Source organism: Eretmochelys imbricata, chromosome 24 (assembly GCF_965152235.1).
Source record: "Eretmochelys imbricata isolate rEreImb1 chromosome 24, rEreImb1.hap1, whole genome shotgun sequence".
In the NCBI taxonomy this organism is placed as follows: domain Eukaryota; kingdom Metazoa; phylum Chordata; order Testudines; family Cheloniidae; genus Eretmochelys; species Eretmochelys imbricata.
This window is the reverse complement of record NC_135595.1, coordinates 18,557,717-18,578,162: the sequence shown is the minus strand read 5'-3', so window position 1 is coordinate 18,578,162 and position 20,446 is coordinate 18,557,717. Positions and strand designations below refer to the sequence as shown.

Genomic DNA, 20,446 nt, shown 5'->3' with positions numbered 1-20,446 from the left:
GCCCCCTACTATTTAACACACTACTCAGTGATTTCAACTCAAGGGGATGCCCTACTGGCCTAAAGCAATCCCTTCCTTCCCCCATCCACTGAGTTTTGGAACCCATGTCCCTTGACTAGCGAGTGCTCCTTAGTTGATGGCGAGTCCCTCCATCATAACAAAAGGCCAAGTACAGTTCTGCTGTCCTTGGGTCACGTAATCAGGAGAATAACAGTTTACTCCTGGCCCCAGAGAAACTGGGGCTCCTACAGCAGCCAAAGTGACCATCTAGGCAGGGTGGGTGTACGTATGCACATGAGATCAGCCGCTGAAGTTCTTTTCCACAACCCACCATGCCTCGCCACCAGATGTCAAGGTGGAGCTCATCCTGACTCTGCTTACGCTCCATTTAATGAGGAGGAATTTAACAACCTGTTCTGGGAGTGGAAGGAGAGCTGTCCTCATGGAGCCAACTCCATGGCCGTCCTTAGCTTCATTCTGACAATCTCACCCCACTCCTGTTTGGTGTCAATTGGCCGTTGCTTCAACGGAATCAGTGGAGCCAGATCCCAGCTGCTGTGAATTTTCCGGTTCCTCTATCATTTACAGCACCTCAGGATCTGGATAAACACCTCTGATATGCAAATGGTCATATTTGTGACTACCCTTGTGACGAAGCTGAGTACCACCTCTTATCTCTGTTACACAAACCAGCAGACTGTATGGGACAAGTTCAATAAAACAACAGCTGCTGGATTGAGAAAGGGTCAGTCTGAATTGTATTTAAAGAGGGAGTGCCCAGGTATAGGGGTCGAGCAATTTATTACATTTCAGTAAATCATTCACGGTTACTCCTAGTTTCTAGATTAATCTGGTTGTGTTTTTGGACTATATAGAGAGGAAAGGGGCCATGCTAGACAGGTTAGTGCATCTCTTTGATACTACAGAGAACTTGGAGGTGAACGGAACCGTTGTGCGGCTGAAGGTAAGAGTTTTTAAGGTGTGTTAAATTATTGCTTGTAATCATTGATGATCTGCTGAAAGAGTGTAAAGAATGGAGATATATTTCAAATGCATGCTCCAGGGATAAAGCGGGTCAAGTTTTGCAAAGGAAAAGAAGCCCCACTCATGGAATTGTGTGTGAATGAAATAGGGAACTTTTGAAAGGCAAAAATTGCAGCGAGGGGGCCAGCATCTGCTGACGCTCCCCGGGAGTCAGGCTTCAGACTCCGTTCAGATGCTTTGAACGTCCCAGGTTTAGGGAGCAGAGAAGAGCCAGTTTACGTACTTGATTTGGACTGTCAAAAAGACTTCAGCACAGTCCCTCGCCATAGGGCAGTAAAAAGAAAAGGAGGACTTGTGGCACCTTAGAGACTAACCAATTTATTTGAGCATAAGCTTTCCTGAGCTACAGCTCACTTCATCGGGAAAGCTTATGCTCAAATAAATTGGTAAGTCTCTAAGGTGCCACAAGTCCTCCTTTTCTTTTTGCGAATACAGACTAACACGGCTGTCACTCTGAAACCTGTCATAGGGCAGTAAGTAATCGAAGCCGTCCTAGGGTGGGAGGCAAGGGACTCTCATGGAGCAGAAACAGGACAACAGCCGGAAAACAGGATTTTGCAGCGTTGTTGTAGCCGTTCAGGTCCCGGGATATTAGAGAGACAAGGTGGGGAGGGAAAAGCTTTTATTGGACCAGCTTCTGCTGGGGAGAGACACGAGCTGTTGAGCTCCGCTGACCCGCAGCAGAGCTCGGTGTTGCTCAGAAGCTCGTCTCTTCCCCCCACCTTCTGTCTCTAGAAAACATAGCTGGAATTCAAGGGAATTTTGTGTGATGGCAAAAGCTTAAAAGTGGAGTCCTCCAGGCTCTGCGCTAGACCCAGCCTTCACGGTACTCAGATGATCTGACGGGGGTGAGCGAGGAGGTGGTGAAATCTGCAGAGAAGGCTAGTAGGGAACTTGAGGGAGATCGAACGGAGCTGGGTGAACAGGCAACGCGATGGCAGATGAAGTTGAGTTTTGGTCAATGCAAAGTAACGCACATGGGCAGGGCGGGGGTCTGAAGCCTCCGAGACCTGACAGCTTCTAACCGAACCGGGCTGATCCAGGGAAGGGACCGCAGCGTCCCCGTAGGAGGATCAATGGACACCTCAGCTCGCTGTAGAAGAGGAAAGCGAAGAAGCCGTTGGGCCACCCAAGGGGGTGTAGATAATGTGGAAACACTGTAGGGCCCCTCTGCAGATCAGCAGGATGCTTTGACCCTGGCGCCCCACAGGCCGTGCCAGTCGCCCCATGTCAGAAGGGACGGTGCAGACCTGGAGCAAATACGGAGGAGGGAGTGAAAACTGGGCCCAATCCCCAACTGGGATCAATCGGCCGTACCTCCATTGGAGTCAATGGGGCAGATCCCAGCCGGTTTACACCAGTGTACCTGTTGAAGTCAATGGGCCCATAGGCTTGCTGGGGCCCTGGCCGTCTGGCAATAAGCACACAGGCTGTGGCTGACTTGCTGTTTAACTGTCTCCTTCCACATTGAAGCGATTTGGTGTAACAGGACGTGAGGCAGGGGCAGTCGTGTCCCCATGACTGTCACTGGCTCCATGTGACATCTGCGCTTTGCTGGTCACCACAATTGCGTCCGGAGCCACGACTATGACGAGGATTGCCCCGCGGAGCGCCCTTCTCCCGTGTCCCGGAGCCCCCGCTCTGCTACGGCGAGGCGTGTCTGGGCCATGGGGGAGCTGGGAGAAATTTTCCAACCAAAACATTTCTCTACTGAAAAATGCAGCTTTGGGGCGACTGAAACATTTCACGAATTTGTGTCGATTTCTCTGCATTTCTTCAGCTGGAAAAAATTCTAGAAAAACAAATTCTGAAAAAAGGAAACTTTTGTCTGGACAGTTCCAGAATTAAATATTTTGATTTGTGTCTTTTCATTTCAAAATTGATGGCAATTTTTATTTTAAAACCAATTTAAAAATATTTTGAAATATTTGAAAATGAAACAAAACCATTTTTTCCTGGCTTTTTAGTTAGATGAGAATTTTGAGCCCACCAAAAAAGATCCTCCCACCCCCCCGATCTTTGAGAATTGCCAGTGAACCAAAAAATTGGTTATTTGTGCAGCTCTATTGCCTGGTGCCTTCCCCCCCTTAATCTCGGCTCTAATTCCCTTTCCATCCTCATTTCGGTCTTGACTCTCTCCTCCTCCCCCCGGCAGAGCTCGCTGTGTCAGCCGAGAGAAGGCCCCGTTCAGCTCCGAGCCCAGCCCCGTGGGCCTGCCAGGACCAGGATGGTTTCCTTCCTCCTCTGCCTTCTCCCTGCTCTCCTAGCTACGAGTGGACAAGGTGAGTCACCCGCTGCTGTGGCCATTGAAACCCGCCCGGACTTGGACACTTTACCCCCCATGGATCCCCAGTCAGGGGAACATCCAGCCTGTGCAGGGAGGGGGGATTAGCTCTGTGTGGGGTACAGGGCCCTGTCTACACTATGGCTGCTGTCATGGCTTAGCCACAGAGCTGTGGCTGGGCCAGCAGAGCCCCGTAGTGAAGATGCCTCGTGTCCCAATGGACGGGGTTGTCCATCCCTCTAGGAACTCCCCTCCCCGAGCGACGGTAGCCGAGTTGAGGGAAGCATTCACCCATCGACCTCCATCTCTCCCGGGGTTAGACTGGTCACACTGCAGTGCTCAGGGTGTGAATTCCCCAAGGGCCACAGCCACAGCAACCCATCTGTTGGGCGTGGACCTGAGGGACACCGTGACTGGACACTGCCCTGAATTCTTATTCCCACGAAGGCCCCTCTGCACTGCTTTGGCAGCATGAAGGGGAATTAATAGAGGAGTAAATTACACAATAGGGGACTGAGTGTAACCTGGAATCAGGCCTACAATGTCCTGTAGCAGAGGGCTCTCCAACCGAGCAAACGGAGGCAGAATGAGATCCAATGGTGGGAGCTGAATTTAGATCAGTCCAAAGTGGAATTAATCCTGGCACCAGCTTCTCAAGTGGGGGTGGTGGTGGGGGTGGGGATTCTCCATCTCTTGGTCTCTGTACATTGGGATTGGACATCCTTCTGGAAGATTGGCTCTAGCTCGACCATCAGATATGGGCTGCATGGAGGAAGGGCTGGGTGAGGTTTTCTGGCTTCAGCTGGGCAGGAGCTCAGACTAGATCAGCATCAGAGCCTGAAACTCTTAGACTCTCTAAAAGAAAAGTTGTAAAGATGCTGCACTTACACAGCTTGTGTGCAGGGCGCTGTACATAAGGACTGAAGGGCAGAGATTCTCCACTTACATGTCCCCAGGAGGTCCGCGCGCTGTGGTTAATATGACTTGTATCAATGGTAATTCGGGGAACAAGAGACAATGAACGTCCCTTTGTGCTGTTTAACCCAGAAATTTCCATCCTTGCCATCCCCCACATACTGCAAATGGCTGGGCTGATCCAGAGGGATGTGGGCAAAGTTGACTTTAACTTAAGCCTAGGGCCTGTAACCAGCTGTAAAACTGGGGGCCAGCCCAACACAGAGCCTTCCCAAAGGGGAGCAATCCCTGCGAAGCTAAGGGCCAAGACAGCTGGCTTCTGCACCCCAAACCTTTCCGTCAGATCCTTCTGCTGGCCGGCTGGCTGCCCAGACAACCTGGCTGCACTCACCTCAATGGCATTTCCCAATTTCTGTGCAATGAACTAACTTTTGAATGCTGCATTCCATCAAATCCCAAATTGCAGGGGATGTTCTAGACATCACTGGGCAGAACCCTATTGATTTTTGGAGGGTGGAGGACGGAATCAGAAAACCGGAAGAGGGTAATCGGGGACACACAGAGCTGTTGGAGTCTGGCCAGCCCAGCCAGACCTTCAACCCCCTCTGTAGCTGTGTGTAGATCAAAGAACCGGTTGATGGGGCCATTGACACCTTCCAGCCCATCAACAGCCCCCAGCCCAGCTTTGCCCAGTGTCCCCTTGGAGCTTAACATGTTACACCCTGAGCAGCTGATCTCCCAGGCAGAAAGACGGATGGTGGGGGGAAGGGGAGGAGGAGGGCACACAGAACCCCTGGCATAGGGGGAGAATGGGGGACCCTGGTATGGGGGATGGGAATGGGCGGCACACAGAACCCCTGGCATGGGGAGAGAATAGGAGACCTTGGTACGGGGCAGGGGAATGGAGGGTACACAGAGCCCCTGGCATTAGGTAGGGGATGGGGGTCTGAGCCTGGCGACCCTGCTATAGAAGGAGATGCGAGGGGAACTCGAATTTGTGAGGGCAATGGGGGGCTGCAAGGAGCCCTGGGTGGTGGAATGGATTCAGGCAACACACGCTGAGAAGTGAGCGACTCTCTGGTACTGTGAATACCTTTAAAACAGGAATGAGATCTTGGGTGGGCGGAGCTGAATTTGTGGGCGGAGCTTGGGAAGAGCACCATCCCCTTCACCCATCCCCGTGCTGACCCCCTGGTACCACTGGCCCAGGGCAGCTGAAATTGTGCAATTGCCGAGTGTCCCAGTGGAAACTGGGTCTGTTAACCCCTCGGCTTGTTTGGAGCAGAGGGGGAAGACTCGGGGCTAAGGGACGTGTCAGAGTGACACTGTTATGCCATATTAAAAAGGAAACACGTGTTCTTCTTTCTCCAGCACAAACAGTGACATGCCAAGCATGCTATGGCTCAGCAGACTCCTGCCAGTCTCCAGCAGGGACCTGCACAGTAGACACGGCTAAAGGCGGCTGCATTACGGCGGCAGAAGAAAATACCATGGGTAGGTGACATTGCCGTCAGTCCAGGCACATCCTACCCCACAGTCTGACACATCCTCATCGCTAAGGCCAACCCCAGCACAATCCACCCACAAAGCACATTCACCTGGCACAGAACACTCAGTCTGGGCTCGACGCTTGATTTGTTCAGGCAACATTACAGGGTTGCGACCGGAAGACTGGGCGGTCTGAAATCCTGCCCCTTGGAGCCAGTTGCAGATCTGCCATTGACTTCAGTGGGGCCAGGATCTCACCCCTTGGGCTTTAGTTATGGATTTTTATTCACTATATTTTCAGCTCCACAATGGACGGCTGCGCTGCAGCAAGCGAAGCTGCTTTGGGTGGAAATGCACGTTCTGAATTATGCTAAAAAAAGCAAATTGGCAGTGAGACCCCTTGTACACTACCGAGCTCCAAGAATCCTGTCTGAACCTCTTAGTCACCTGCTGGAGCCCGACCTTACAAGATTTTTCTCCTTGCTTGGGATGCAAATTCAAGATAGTTTCTGCCTGTTTGACTTCAAGAGATTCCAAACCTTCTCCATTTTCAACTCCCTGGGATCAGGACAGTAGATTTCACTAGTTCCCTTCTCAATGTTTGCCCTTTTGAAATTGAAAACCTTAGTTACAGACCTGGTTTTGTTCATCCTTCCTTTGAATTAAAGAGATTTAATATTTCCTTTCATTTACCCTGTAAGAAGGATGCATAGCACAAATAAGCTTTAATGTGATCTATCTATCTATCCCCCCCCTCCACACACACCCTTCTGACCAGAGTCAGGAAATTTTCCCAGCACAGTCACAAATGGGTTTATTAAAACTTCCACCCACTCAGGGTATGGCTTCACTGCATTTAATGTGGGCCGTGACCCGGGGTTTAGCTCTAACCCCCGCCACCATCCCTATTAACCACACACAGACCCTTTCACCTGAGTGGATATGAGCTGTGAGCTCAGGCTGGCTGTGCAGTTCAAGGTGTAGCTTAGACCCGGGTTCCACTTTAACTTTGCAGTGGGGACACAGGTGTACACTAGCTTATTTCACACAGTTGCCAATAGTCCTCCAATGCCTTCCCATAATTCCTTGGGGGCCATGTTTTCCTGCCCTCCTGCCTACTCACTTCTGCTGCAGCGAAATCACCTTCCGGTTTATCGACCCCTTGGGGACGTTTTAAACTCCACTTTCCCTGCAGCCGGCTTCGTCTCTACCTGGCTCTCAAGCAGAGATGCCGTCGCAGAGACTCACGGCAGAGAACTGCACAGCTCAGGGCAGTGCTAACAACCATGGGACATGCCTGCAAAAGGCCTAATGCTGCCCCGGGGTTAGTGCAGCACCGGCCTGGCGGTGTCCGGGTGGATCGAAGCCCCGGGAGGCTTAGCAGTGCAGATGCTGAGACCAGGGCGTGGCTAACTCGGGTTCACAGATGGCCCCAAGAGCAGAGGTGGGAGAAGAGCATCCCATCTGGCTTTACAAATTGTCACTGACGAAGAATCACCACGGCCCTTGGGAGATTGTCCCAGTGGTTAATCACCCGCCCTGTGAGACAGTCGCCTTATTTCCAGTCTGAGCCTGTCCAGCTCCAACTCCCAGCCACTGGATGGCGTCCGACCTTCCACCGCCCGACTGAGGAGCCCGTTAGTAAATGTTTGTTCCCCGGGTGGGTTCTGGCAGACGGTGATCACGTCACCCCCGAATCTGCTCTGTGTTGAGCTACCTGGACGGAGCTCCTGGCACCTCTCGCTCTAATGCAGGTTTTCTAGCCCTTTAATCATCCTCATGGCTCTTCTCTGACCCCTCCCCAAGTGTGCAAACTCTTTCTGGAATGGTGGGTGCCAAAACTGGGCACGGGCTCCCAGCAACTTCACCCCAGGGCCAAACTCGGAGGTAAAATAACCTCCCTGCTCCGCCTCGAGGTTCCCCTCCCAGCCTCTCAGTTCTGTTCTTTTTTTTTTAGTTACAGCAGACGGGACAAAGTCCACAAGCGTCTTCAAAGTCTGTCTAGATGACTTCACTGCTTTCATAAAAGGCCCCGTCACTGTCACTCTTGGGAATGGCAAGTATATCCGGGTCAACATCGCACAGTGCAACACAGACGACTGTAACTCGGCTGTACTGGCAGGTACGTATGGATCTGTTTTTACGGTGCCGTTTCATGGCTTGTTGGAAGGGCACTAGCTCAAAGCACATGAACGAAGGGTTCACGCGCGTCAGCAGGCTGCACGTGGACAGCTGGGCCGTGGCAGGCTGGTGCAGGGTCGATTCAGAGCCCAGTGGAGCTTAGTCACCTCCCCCGTTTGCTACAGTCGAATGGTTCATGTGGACAAGCCCCGGCACGATTGTCTTTGTTACCATTTCTCCCCTTTATTGCCCTAGAGTCCACTCACTCGAATGTCATTTCTGTCCCCTTTGAAATACCCGTAGCTGGCGGGTCTACAAACCAGGGGGTGGAGCAGTCGGGGCCCATGTGAAATCAGACGGGCGAGGGCTGCAGGTGAGAGAGGGGGCAGCAACCGGGATGGGCTCAAATCTAAACCTCCCTGAGCCTATCAGCCTCCACTTCAAACTCGCTGGGGCTTTGCCCCCCACTTACCATGGGAAGCTGCTCCAAGACGTCCCTCTTCTGATGGCTGGAAACTGAGTTCAGAGACTCGGGGCTGTTCATCGCTGGCTAGTTTATCCCCGTTGGTCCTTGTGCAAAAAATTCAAACCGGCCCATTTGGCCATTTCCCCAAACATTTGGATTTCCCGTCGCTTTCAGCTTTTGAATGAGTGAGTGATCAGAGGTGGGACATCGCCGGCGTCACAGAGATGTGGGGGGAGAACACACACGGCTGGGATATTGGCCCCGCGGGGCACAGCTTGCTCCGGGCGGGCAGGGACAGAGGGAGGAGGGGTTGCTGGTATAGCAAAGATGTCTGCACCTGCTCGGAGGCTGGGATGCGAATAGGAGACAGACATGTCTAAAGGCTCCGGGTCGGGATAAAAGGGGTAACAAGGGGGGGGGGGACGCCATGGGAGGGTCGGCGACAGACCAGCTAACCAGGAAGAAGAGGTGGGTGAGGCTTTTTTAAAACAGCGATGAGTTTGGTCACTGGGACCCCCTTGGTGCTGTCACCTGATGTGCTGAGACCCCCCTGAGTCTGTTTTCCCTGCCAGCTTGGCAGCAGTCTGGCAGTACCCCCAGATCCCTGTCTTGCTGAGCCAGATACACTAGCGTGCTACAACACGGATCCAGGGTCCAGGCTTGCTGGGTAGGTAGGTAGGTAGGTTACTAGGCAAAATAAGCAAACATGCAAGCTAAGTTGAATACACTAAAGAAACTTGTTACATGTAATATCTTACCCAAACAGTTGTTCTAATAATCACTTTCACAGACTAGACTCACTCCCAGTCTGGGCTCTGCCCTGTCCCCATGTTCATTTTCACAGATGTCTTGGCTGGTAAGCAGGGGTGTGCTCACGACTGGCAGCCGCCTCTGTTGTTTGGCTTCCCGCCTTTATATAGGTTTTGCGAAAGGCGGGAATCCTTTGTGCTCAGTTTAAACTTCTCCTCTGCTCTTGTGGGAAAAAAAAGCATCCAAGATGGATTCCAGCATCAGGAATCCAGAGACAGTCTCATGCTTTTGCAGGGCCCATCACAGGCTTACAGGAAAAACAAGTCCATTTACAGGTCATTGTTTGTTCACCAATGGGCCACCGAGTTCCTTAAGTACCCTTCAGGGCCCTCACTTAGCAGGGCTACATTAATAACACAGGGTTTACTCCATGTTCGTGACCATCTACAAAGATGATACCTGCATGCAAATGAGAAAACCTGATTCAGTAGATTACAACTTTTCCAATGATCGATCACGTGAAGTATTTTGCATAAAGCATATTACAGTTATGTCATAGTCATAGTCATAAGCATATCTGCATAAAGCCTGTGGAATGCCCCTGGCTTGCCATGGGTTCAATGCCCCACTCCCAAACCCCTCCTTCCCCATTCCCCCTCCCCCCCACTGTCCTCCTTCTCTCTGTCTGAGAGATCAGTCATTCCGGGTGTAACCGTGTACACTGGGCAAAGTGGAGATGGGGGCTTGGGGATGTCAGTGGGGCCATCAAACAGGTGTTTGATCTGAGACAGTTGCAGAGGTGGCCGCTCTGATCAGATGGCAGGAGGGTGTTTCCGATTTCTTCCAAAGACAGTAGTCTTCTGGCCCTGAGTTCCTAGAACAGTGGTTCTCAAACCTTTGTACTGGTGACCCCTTTCACACAGCAAGCCTCTGAGTGTGACCCCTCTTATAAATTAAAAACACTTTTTAATATATTTAACATCATTATAAATGCTGGATGCAAAGCGGGGTTTGGGTTTGAGGCTGACAGCTCACAACCCCCCATGTAATAACCTCGCAACCCCCTGAGGGGTCCCAACCCCCAGTTTGAGAACCCCTGGCCTAGAAAGTACCTGGAAATGCTGGAATTGATCGGCTGCCAGATTCAGAGGTTGCCGTGTGATAGACAGACGGAGCAATGCTGTCAGGCTGGGGTGGGGCCTTCGCATGCTTGACCAGTGCAGGTCGGCGGGCACGCCTTGCAATTTGAACGAGGTTTAACCCACCCTGTGACCATGTCTCTCTCTCTCTCGGTTCTCAGTGCCTGAGGAGAACACCGCCGGGAACGGGCTACAGTGCCCCACCTGCTTTGATCTGAACTCTGATTCATGCAACAGCCAAATCACCCCTTGTACAGGGGATGAGAACTATTGCATTGATTTCGCTGGGGTTCGATACAAAGGTAAATGCTGCCAGTTGGCCGCAGTGCGGGAGCGAGCCCGGGAACCTCACGCCTCGGGAACTCCCCAAAGGGCTGGTGAAACCTAGGGCCAGTCTACACTAGAAGGGCGACCGCGGTGCCATGGTACCGCATCCGGTGAAGATGCTCTGTGCTGACGGGCGAGAACTCTCCGGTCGGCATAATAAAACCACCTCCGCGAGCAGCAGTGGGATGGCAGCGGGAAGTGGGCACTGGCACTTAGGGTGGCGTAACTTACACCGCTGAAGGAGGTGGCTTATTCACACCTTGAAGTGACGTAACTTGTAACTGCCCAAGCTGTAGTGTAGACAGGCCCCTCGAGTCTCCCAGACCCTCGGGCTGTGCTGAAGCTTTGGGAAGGTGGGGGCGGCCAAGAGGGGTTTTGGCCAGAGGGAAGGAGAGAGGAATTGGGAATTTTTTCCTTCCAGACCAGCTCCCCTGCCTCAGTGATGCTGCCCGGCTCCTGGAGTTATGACAATGCGTCTCTTGTTGTTATGTCAATGTTATGTCAATGATGCAAAGCTGGGGAGAGAACCCAGGAGTCCTGGCTCCCAGCCCCCACTGCTTTAACCACTAGACCCCACTCCCTGTATGTTTAAGGTGGAGCTAAGCCATTGCTCAGTGTGGAAGCTCCTGTTCTCAGTGTGTGTCCAGGACTCCCAGCGCTTTGGGGTGTTTATAAAATAACTGAACCGAGCGGTCGGGGCTGCCGGGGACCCTGAGAGCCGGGCGTGTTCCTCGGGGGGCCGCGCGCTGGGGAAGGAGCCGCCCCTGGGCGATCAGCTGGGATCCAAACTCCAGCTTCAGTCTCTTGTGGAGCTGCAGAAAGGGGCGCGGGGGAGGCAAGAGGGGACCAGACGCCTGGCCTGCCGTGGCCGGTTACAGCGAGAGCAGGGAGAGCACCGGGAGGGTGGGACCGGGGGGCAGAGGCGGGAACCGCTGGATGGTGGAGACAGAGGTTCTGGGGGCAGAGAAGGAACCAGAGCTGCCCCCGCCTCATAACAGGCTGGTTTCCTCCCTCGGATCCATCTTCTTCTCCAGGTGCTCCTGCTTCGGATATATCAAGATTTTCTGGCAAAGGGTGTGCCACTCCCTCTATAAAAGACGTTACCCCTGGAGTCTCCCTGCCTTCGGCAGACTACGTGTACTTCTTCACAAAGGTGACCTCCACACCTGCGGAGACAGCAACCAACGATCTGGCTCTGGGGCAATTCCCCTCTGCCCTCTAACTGCCTGGCCTGACTGGGTGCTGCTGGGGAAGCTGCTCCCCTGAGCCTGGCCCTGCACGGGCCCCGCAGCACCCAATTCCTGCCCATTGGAGCCCAACCTATATATCGTTCGTTAATTCTATTGATTACTTACAAATTTGCAGGGATCACTGGGAGGTCCGACAGGTTCTGGTGCCTAGATCCGTCCCAGTCCCAGCGTTCTTAAAATTGCCATTCAGCTGGGGACCCCGCTGGGGCCGGTCGCAGCCCTCGCACTGGAGGAACCCTCCTGTATTTCTAATCATTGATCAGCATCTGTAGCAGAGTCCCACACGCCCAGGGGACAGCGGTAAGACAGAATGCTCACCCGCCCCGCCCCACACTCGCACCGCCCCTGGCAGAACAACCGGAAATGTTAGTCATCACCTTCCTCATCACCATCACCTTCCTCATCACCATCACCTTCCTCATCACCAGCTGGTGCTGTGGTCCAGGCACCCTCCAAACGCTACATCTCGCCCGCCTCCTGCCCACAGGCTGGGGTACGACTTTTATAATGTTACCCCGATGTCACTGTGCCTAATGCCTATTCCTTAGGGGGTTCTCCCCTCTTCCTGATCTGTCTCTCCTCACCCTGCCAATGTTGGGGTCCCGTCTCCTATAGGTTAGTATGTTAGTGATCTCAGCTTCTTATCAGACATGTCAATTCCTTGCCATGGCCGGCTTGTGGTCAGACATCTGCAGATGTTCCCGTCCTACAGCATCCCAATGCCAGCGTTAGCTCATGTCCCTGAGGCTGGCTGGTGTCGTTATGGAGAAACCTCCCCCTTAAAGACTCTATTCCCAGTCCCCCAGAACTTAGGGGTGATTGTTGGGCCATTTACCTGTGCCAGAGTTCGTAGGCCCCAAGCCTTATCCTAACAGCTGCACTCAGCGTCTTACAGGAGACAGGCCTGAGGGTTCCTTGGGCTACTGCCGAATGAAATGAATGCTAATGCTGGCTCGATGGGCTACAGAATAAAGGCCTGAATTTCCAGTTGCACTGACCCTTGGCCGCTGCATAGTCAGGGATCTGCACGGTGTATGGGTGTGTGCGTCTGTCCCAGTACCTCATGGCTAGCTGGAATCTCTCTATGGATTTGCAAATTCACTAAATAAATCAGAATCCTAAATAAAGCCCCCGGTGTGTGGTTATGTTCGGGTTGCTCGTTGCTGAGCCCGTCCGCAGGAGACTGGGGCACTGTCAGACGCAGTAGCCATATAAAACGAGGAGTCCTGTGGCACCTTAAAGATTAACAAATTTATTTGGGCATAAACATAAGACTTTGCTTGGCTGTCTGTGTATATGTACACACCGGGCACCCCATATGATGTTCTTTGAACATAGAACGTAGGTTTTACTTTGCACCCAGGCTGAAGCCCAAGCTCTGGGACCCTGTGGGGTCTCCACTACAAGGTCCACACTGCTGGTCACCCAGCGCTGAGATGCAGCTGTCTCTGGGGTGGGGCATGGGGGCTGTTTATACAGGGATCCTTTACGCGGAGCTGAGATGCAGCCACTTCTAGGGTGGGGCAGCACAGGCCCCGTCTGCCCTGTAGGCCTGATTTGGCACCCATGCCGACCCCACTATTGTGAAATGGGGCTGGAATCGATGCAGAACATTTACTTTGGGGTTTAGCCCCAGGGCAGCTGCACTGGTTGGGGGCTGGGGGAGCAGAGTGCAGAGCGAGCGTCAGCCAGTGTTACGATGGGGTGAGGGAGCCGATTATCAGCTGTGCAGCAGCATTACACAGGAGCTCAGGGCAATTGTCATATTTGCAGGAAACATTCCTGGCTTGAGGCCAAAGCCAAGTAAGGAAACTGCCTGGTTCCTGGGAGTCAGGGGATAAAGCTTCCACTCTGCCCTTATCTCATTTTATGTGCCGTTGTATTGACATGACCCTTGCCCAGCAACTCTGGGGAAAGTCCATGTGCCCAGGAAATGGAAAGTGAAAAATACAGCTGCCTTCAGAGTCACTAACAACCAGAGCTGGGGAGAATGATGGGAAACTGGCTTTCAAGGTCATACGTTTTGCTGCCACTGAGCAGAGAGGGTAACACTGGTGTCAGCGGTGGGATACTGGTGTGAGAAGTGGGTTACAAGGCAATCTCGCTCGCTCTTGGTTTTACACACTGCCCATCCCTGTACTAGCTCAGCGCCTACCACAACAGCCGTGGGCCTTCCAGCATCCACACAGCAGCCAGAAACTCCCAAACTGACTCCAGAACGTGTGTGTGAAATCCACCCCTCCCGCGGAGAGGGGCCGGCACAAAGTGCCCCCCAAAACCTCGAAACAAAACTCTTTGTAGAGGGGTAAATTTCAACCTTGTTGATCGAAATGGGCCCAGCTCCGAGCAAGGAAGGCCGCTTCTGTCAACAATGGAGGCTGTTGCGAACCGGGCCAATGCCATTGTGGGGTGTATTAACAGGCGTGTCGTCGTTGCCCCGCTCCGCTCGGCGCTGCTGGGGCCCAGCTGGAGCCCTGTGCCCGGTTCGGGGCACCGCGCTCTGGGAGAGATGTGGACAAACTGGAGGGAGCCCAGACAGGCAGCGGTCTAGGAAACCTGCCCCAGGAGGAAAGGCTGAAGGAACTGGCCGTGTTCAGTCAGAGACGGGGGGTAGGAGAGGGGGACGACACCTGACAACAGCCCTCAGAGGTTGTGATACCGCGGCCGGGGAGCGATTGTTCTCCAGGCCCCGGCGGAAGGAGAAGCAGGAGCCGGCTCAGGTGCCGCAGGGAGCTGGAGGTTGGAGGCAGGAAACTCTCGACCTCCCAGGGCAGCTCAGCTCTGGGATCGGCTCCCCGGGGCTGTGGTGGGATCCCGGCACTGGAGGGTTTTAGCACCAGGTTGGACAAACCCCCGTCAGGGCTGGTCTGGGCTCACGTGGCCCTGCCTCAGCGCCGGGGGCTGGACGCGGGGACCTCACGAGGTCCCTCCAGCCCCACATGTCTCTGATTCTGTGCCCATTTCTTCACCATCCCTCGCCTGGACCCCTGCCCCACAGCCTGGCCAGCTGGACTGAGACCCAAACCTCCGGTCACCTTGAGGCCAGTCCTGGGTTCTCTCCCTGGCTCTGGGAGGGGAGTGGGGTCTAGTGGGTTAGAGCAGGTGGGGCTGGGAGCCAGGACTCCTGGGTTCTGTCCCCAGGTCTGGGTTCCACTAAGCTCCAAATTCCCATTACATAGCCATACAGATGAAGGGACCTATGCAGTGCCCAGGCCCACAAATACAGCCCCAGGAGCGTCCCGTACCCACGCAGCCCCTGTGGGTGTCCCAGTGAGGGACTGGCCTCTGCCAGCTTGGAAAGGCTGATCGTCATATTTGGGGATGGGAAGGAATTTTCCTCCAGGCAGATTGGAAGAGGCCCTGGGGGTTTTTCGCCTTCCTCTGTAGCGTGGGGCACGGGTCACGTGCTGGAGGATTCTCTGCTCCTTGAAGTCTTTAAACCATGAGTTGAGGACTTCAATAGCTCAGAGATAGGTGAGAGGTTTATCGCAGGAGTGGGTGGGTGAAATTCTGTGGCCTGCTTTGTGCAGGAGGTTGGACGCGATGATCATAATGATCCCTTCTGACCATAATATCTTTAAATCTATGAATCTAGGAACTGCACTAACCTCTGTTGCCTGCTTTAGGAGCTAATATTATTAATTTGGATAATATGGGTTACAGGCTCGCCAATTAATCTGATCAGAAGATAATAAGGTCCTTGTCCCAGGCTCAGGTGACACCGAGTTTGCAAAGTCCCTCGGGATGTACGACAAGGAAACTCCCACTGAAAACAAAAATGGAGACGGGACCTGCCTTCGTCGAGGCTTTTATTGAGATAAATGGAATAACAATCAAATGGAACAATCAGGGTTACCAAGGCAATAATATTGTTCTAAAGATACCCGTGGGATTATACACTCTACAGCTTTCACACTGATACCCTTACGCCTTTCCTCCAGAACCTGGTGGCAAGAGACAAAGGACCAGCCCCTGACATGCCCAGGGAGCTGAGTGGGAGGTGCGGGGCTTGGGAGACACGAAAGAGCTAAAAAGCTGTAGAAACGTATCGACGCTAGCTGAGAGTTTGACTTTAACCTGCAACTCAGGAACTAAGATAAACTAACAATTAAGAGCGAGAACGACTCCAGCCTGGTGCGTCACCCCTTCTAGAGAGCTTGAGCACCTGAGGTAGTTTCCACAAGATACCAGGATACACGAGCTCCCTAGGCTGGCATGTTTGTACGTATTAATGCCACGGACAGACCTACTAATGCCATTCACTCATTCTCACCTCTGCTATTTCTGGCCTAACCGGTTCTCCCCATGTTCTTTGCCGTGTGCCTCTTAAGTTTAAAGAGCATATGAATGAAGGCACCCCCTATACGAACTTGCTTCAATGCACACTCACTTAGCTGTGTTCAAGGTCACAGCCATACGTGGAGCGTGTGCTTTCGCTTATCAGCCAGCCCGGGCAAAGGTCCGGAACAGGTGTTCGCTACCTGGCCTTAGCTCAGCATCCAGGATGTGGCCTGTAGCTCCCTTGCCTTACAGCCAATAATATTCTAATGTAAACCTAGAAACTTGCTGCAGTAAAACAAACAATCAACCCAGAGGAAACCCATAAGAAAAGGCAGATAAGCAAGCAAGTAGGCCAGCCCTGTAGGCCACACCACGCTGCAATTCCCACCTCGGGCGCCGTCCTGCAGCCGGGGCCACACCCAGCCCACTTGTTAGGGGGCTCTTCCGTACGCAGCTGCCGACCGACCGGCGGCTGGGGGCAGCGGGGCCAGAGCTGAGCCCGGCTGGGGTCGTATTTCCTGCTGGAGGCGTGGAGGAGAAATAAAGATCGGTTCTCTTTCAACAGTGATTTAATGCTGCTAAATCCCCGGGCTCGGCCACACGGGTCGGACCAGCTGAGCACGGAGCTCTCTCCTGGGCCAAGAACCCAGGAATTCTGTCTGGGGTTAGTGGGGCCAGACCCCCAGCTGGGGTCCATGGGCTGTCGCTCCATTGGTTTCCACGAGCTCAGGGTCTGGACACAGAAGGGATTTGTCTGCAGGTTGCTCTGTGCTGGTTGCCGGCACCAGGGGGTGGGAAGCACAGTCTAGTGGTGAGAGCACCAGCCTGGCAGTCAGGGGAGCCACGATGAATTCCCTCTGTGGCCTTGGGCAGGTCCCGTCGTCTGCCTGTGCCTCAGTTTCCTCATCTCTGGAAGGGGGCGACGAGCCCTGGGCTGCCTCCTGATCAATCCAACCAGAGTCTGCGGCGCTCTGGTGATTCCTAGACCCCCCTGCCCAGAAGGGACTGGTATGGCCGTCACGCCCGATCGCCCTAGGGACACAGGACGTCCCTGGACTAATTCCTGCTTCTCCACAGCAGATCTGTGAGGAAACCCTGGCTTAACACTTGCCCATGACGGAGAAACCACGCCGGCCCAGGGCTGCAGGAGGCTGGTGAAAGCCGGCTGGCCTGGCCCCAGGGCTGAGGGTGCCCGCAGACAAGTGCTGGGGGGAACAGCGCCCCCTGCTGCCAGCTCGCCCACTGCAACACGGCCACGGGTCTCCCAGGTAGGTCCCAGCTCTGCAACACCACAGCCAGCCACCGATGGGCCCTGGGGGGCAGGGAATAGCCACAGCGCCGGGCCAGATCGATGTGCCTGGATCTAACTACCCCAGCCCTCCTCGCCCGTCTCCCTGCGCTGGGTATTTGGGGAGAAGGGAGAGCCCCCACCCCGCTCCCTGCAGCACGGGGCCCCCCAGTGCCATGCCGGGGCATTGGGGCCAGCCCTGACTGCCAGGGGAGCCCCCACCCCGCTCCCTGCAGCACGGGGCCCCCTAGCCAGCCCGGGTCTGTCCACTGCATGGGAGCCAAGCGCTTCCGTTGGCCAGGCTCACGGGGCCGGACTCGCTGCACACGCCGGGGGAGACCGCAGAGCGGGGGCTGCCGGGGGACTGGGGAAGCTGCCAGTTCGCGCGTGAAAGCGGGCAACTGCTCAACTGGCAGCTGCACTGAGCCCCATGTGGGGTCAGGGTGCAGCCTCGGAGCTAAGAATGGAACCCAGGAGTCCGGGCTCCCAGCCCTGCCTGCTCTAACCACTAGTCCCCATGCCTCTCCCAGAGCTGGGGAGAGAACCCAGGAGTCCGGGCTCCCAGCCCCACCAGCTCTAACCACTAGTCCCCACGCCCCTCCCAGAGCTGGGGAGAGAACCCAGGAGTCCTGCTGTAAACCCAGCACCTCTGCAAACCTTAAAGGGGACGCTCATTTATCCAGGTTATTTCCAATAAAGGAAGCGGGGATGGGGCGGCAGTGGCAGCAGACTTTGGGGGCACTCGTGGTTTTCAGGGGGTCAATGGGCCCGATGGTCCTGCCTGGCTGGGGAGTCGGTGAATCCACGACAAACCGGCCTGTGAGTCAGAGGCCGGCGGCTGCTTGTGCCGCACGGTCCCTGTTCCCCTCCAGCTCACACCTCGGCTACCCCACGTCAATGACCCGGCGTGGGACCAGCTTTGGCTGGTGGGGGACAGAGGGTTCAGCTGGCGAGGGACCCTCGGTTCAGCTGGAGGGGGACACACGGTTCGGCTGGAGGGGGGGACATGGTTCGGCTGGAGGGGGACAGAGGGTTCAGCTGGCAGGGGACCCACGGTTCGGCTGGAGGAGGACACACGGTTCGGCTGGAGGGGGGGACACGGTTCGGCTGGAGGGGGATACAGGGTTTGACTGGCAGGGGACCCACGGTTCGACTGGCAGGGGACCCACGGTTTGGCTGGAGGGGAACCCACGGTTCGGCTGGCGGGGGACACACAGTTCGGCTGGAGGGGGACCCACGGTTCAGCTGGCGGGGGACACACGGTTCGGCTGGAGGGGGACACACGGTTCGGCTGGCCCGGGCCCCTGCCTTACGTTCCTGCTGCCTTTCCCAATGCGTTTTCCTGGTTCGCTCCCCCGCACCGTCCACCCGAGACGCTGCGGAACTGAGCCCTGATTCCTCCGGCTCTTTCTCCTGCTGCCAGCCCTGTCTCCACTCTCTCGTCCCTGTTTTGCAGCTTCCCCGGGCCCGGTGGCTGCGTTTCCCCTTCCCCTGCAGTTGTCCTGCGCCGAGCCGTCCAACTCCCCATCCCAGCCCGTGCCAGGTTCCTGCTCAGCGCCCGGCACCATCCTCCACCAAGTGGCCGCCTGACGTTTCTCCTTTTTGCACAGCCCAGGCTTTCCCGACGGGGCAGAATTCCTCGCCAGGAAATCCCCCGCTCCTAACTCCTCCTACACACACACTGTTCCTCTGGGGCGCCCAAACCCCTTGGGATGCTCCCACGACAGCTTGCCCGGCTCTAGCATCATGTCCCCGTTCGCCCCATTGGCCCTGCCAGGCGGCTGGGCCCCCTGTTAATGCTGATGGGGTGACAGTGGGGATGGGGCTGCCGGGGTCCCCCTCCTGGGCTCCGGCAGGGAGAGGAGGGGCCCGCGTGAACGTGGCTGTCTGGAGGGGTCGTTTCTGGAAGACGATTTCCATTGCAGACGCCAAAGGGCAGAGCCCCCCTGGCCGGGTCAGAGCCAACTCCGCCAACGTCCCAGTGGCTCCCAGGAGAGAAACGGAAAAGGGAGGTTAGTTCACCCTGTAGCCTGACCCAGAGCTGGGTATTTATAATTGTAGCCTGAGGATTAACAGGTTCTTGTCCCAAGATCAGGCCCAGTAAGATTATTGTAAAATTACCGTATCATTTGGGAACCCCGATGTGCCCAGGTGCAGCACTCACACATAGGAACCCTCTCTACGTATATAAACATGTGATTTATTAATAATTTAGCAAAGTTATACACACTTAAACGCAACGAGGCAGACAGAGATAACAGAGAAAGTACATTTGGACGGCCATCCTTACGCCCTGGCCTGTTCACCATTATCTTTCTCATCACCGTCACCGTCCTCGTCTTCCCATCAGCCTGGCCCCCCACAAGGTCTACGTCTGTCCAGCCCATCTGCTGCCCCTGGGACGTTACTTTTATAGTCGGTCACGCTGACGCTGCCATGACCGATGCATATTCAACAGCGGTCCTGGTTTGCATTTCCTCCCCGTAAGGGGTCCATTTGCTACGGGTTAGTCGATGTCCGACAACACCCCATTAGCGTCCACATCCATTTACTGTCATGGAACCAATGAGGTGGGAGGCTCTGTCCCGAACTTTCCGGATGCTGGCGTCAGTGATGTTCTGTGGGTGGCTGATGTCGGGATTTTGGATAAAATGCCCGCCCTGGCATACCACTTTCAGCTCCCTATAACTTATGAGATACTTAAGTCTACCTATGCCAAAGGTTATAGGTCTCAAGTCTCTCGCTCCCTACAAAAGGCAAATCGTACAGGGTCAAAGCCAGCAGGTTCCTGGCATTATCACTAAATAGAATAAAGCAGGATAACAAAGTAAGGAATGGGGTACAGGTAAGCTGCCCCCCTGGGCCACAACCCCCAATTGAAGCGAGGGATTCAGAACCCCAAGGGAAGGAGGTGGAGTCATAACCTCTGGGGGCGGTGACCCCCCGCAAAGGATGTGGGCAAGGGGAGAGATGGGGCCCGGATCCCCTCCTCGGAGGAGGGCAGCGATGGGGTCATGACCCCAAAAGGAGGGGGGGACTGTGACCCCTAAGGGGTGGAGGGAGGGGAAACGAGGCAATGACACCAGTGGGGGG

General features: G+C 54.8%; 1 protein-coding gene across 1 annotated transcript; it reads left to right on the top strand.

Annotated features, from left to right (window-relative positions):
• The first annotated feature begins 3,271 nt into the window (after positions 1 to 3,271).
• On the top strand, positions 3,272 to 11,756 carry LOC144279626 (phospholipase A2 inhibitor and Ly6/PLAUR domain-containing protein-like). Its single transcript, XM_077841202.1, has 5 exons — positions 3,272 to 3,326; positions 5,615 to 5,737; positions 7,689 to 7,853; positions 10,369 to 10,509; positions 11,569 to 11,756. Exons 1-5 carry the CDS (start codon positions 3,272 to 3,274, stop codon positions 11,754 to 11,756), a joined length of 672 nt encoding a protein of 223 aa, XP_077697328.1.
• The last annotated feature ends 8,690 nt before the right edge of the window (positions 11,757 to 20,446 follow it).

Coding starts and splice junctions, on each gene's coding strand:
- LOC144279626 (XM_077841202.1), top strand. CDS start 3,272: ATGGTTTCCTTCCTCCTCTGCCTTCTCCCTGCTCTCCTAGCTACGAGT. Junction 3,327..5,614: donor CCTAGCTACGAGTGGACAAG/GTGAGTCACCCG, acceptor TTCTTTCTCCAG/CACAAACAGTGACATGCCAA. Junction 5,738..7,688: donor GGCAGAAGAAAATACCATGG/GTAGGTGACATT, acceptor TTTTTTTTTTAG/TTACAGCAGACGGGACAAAG.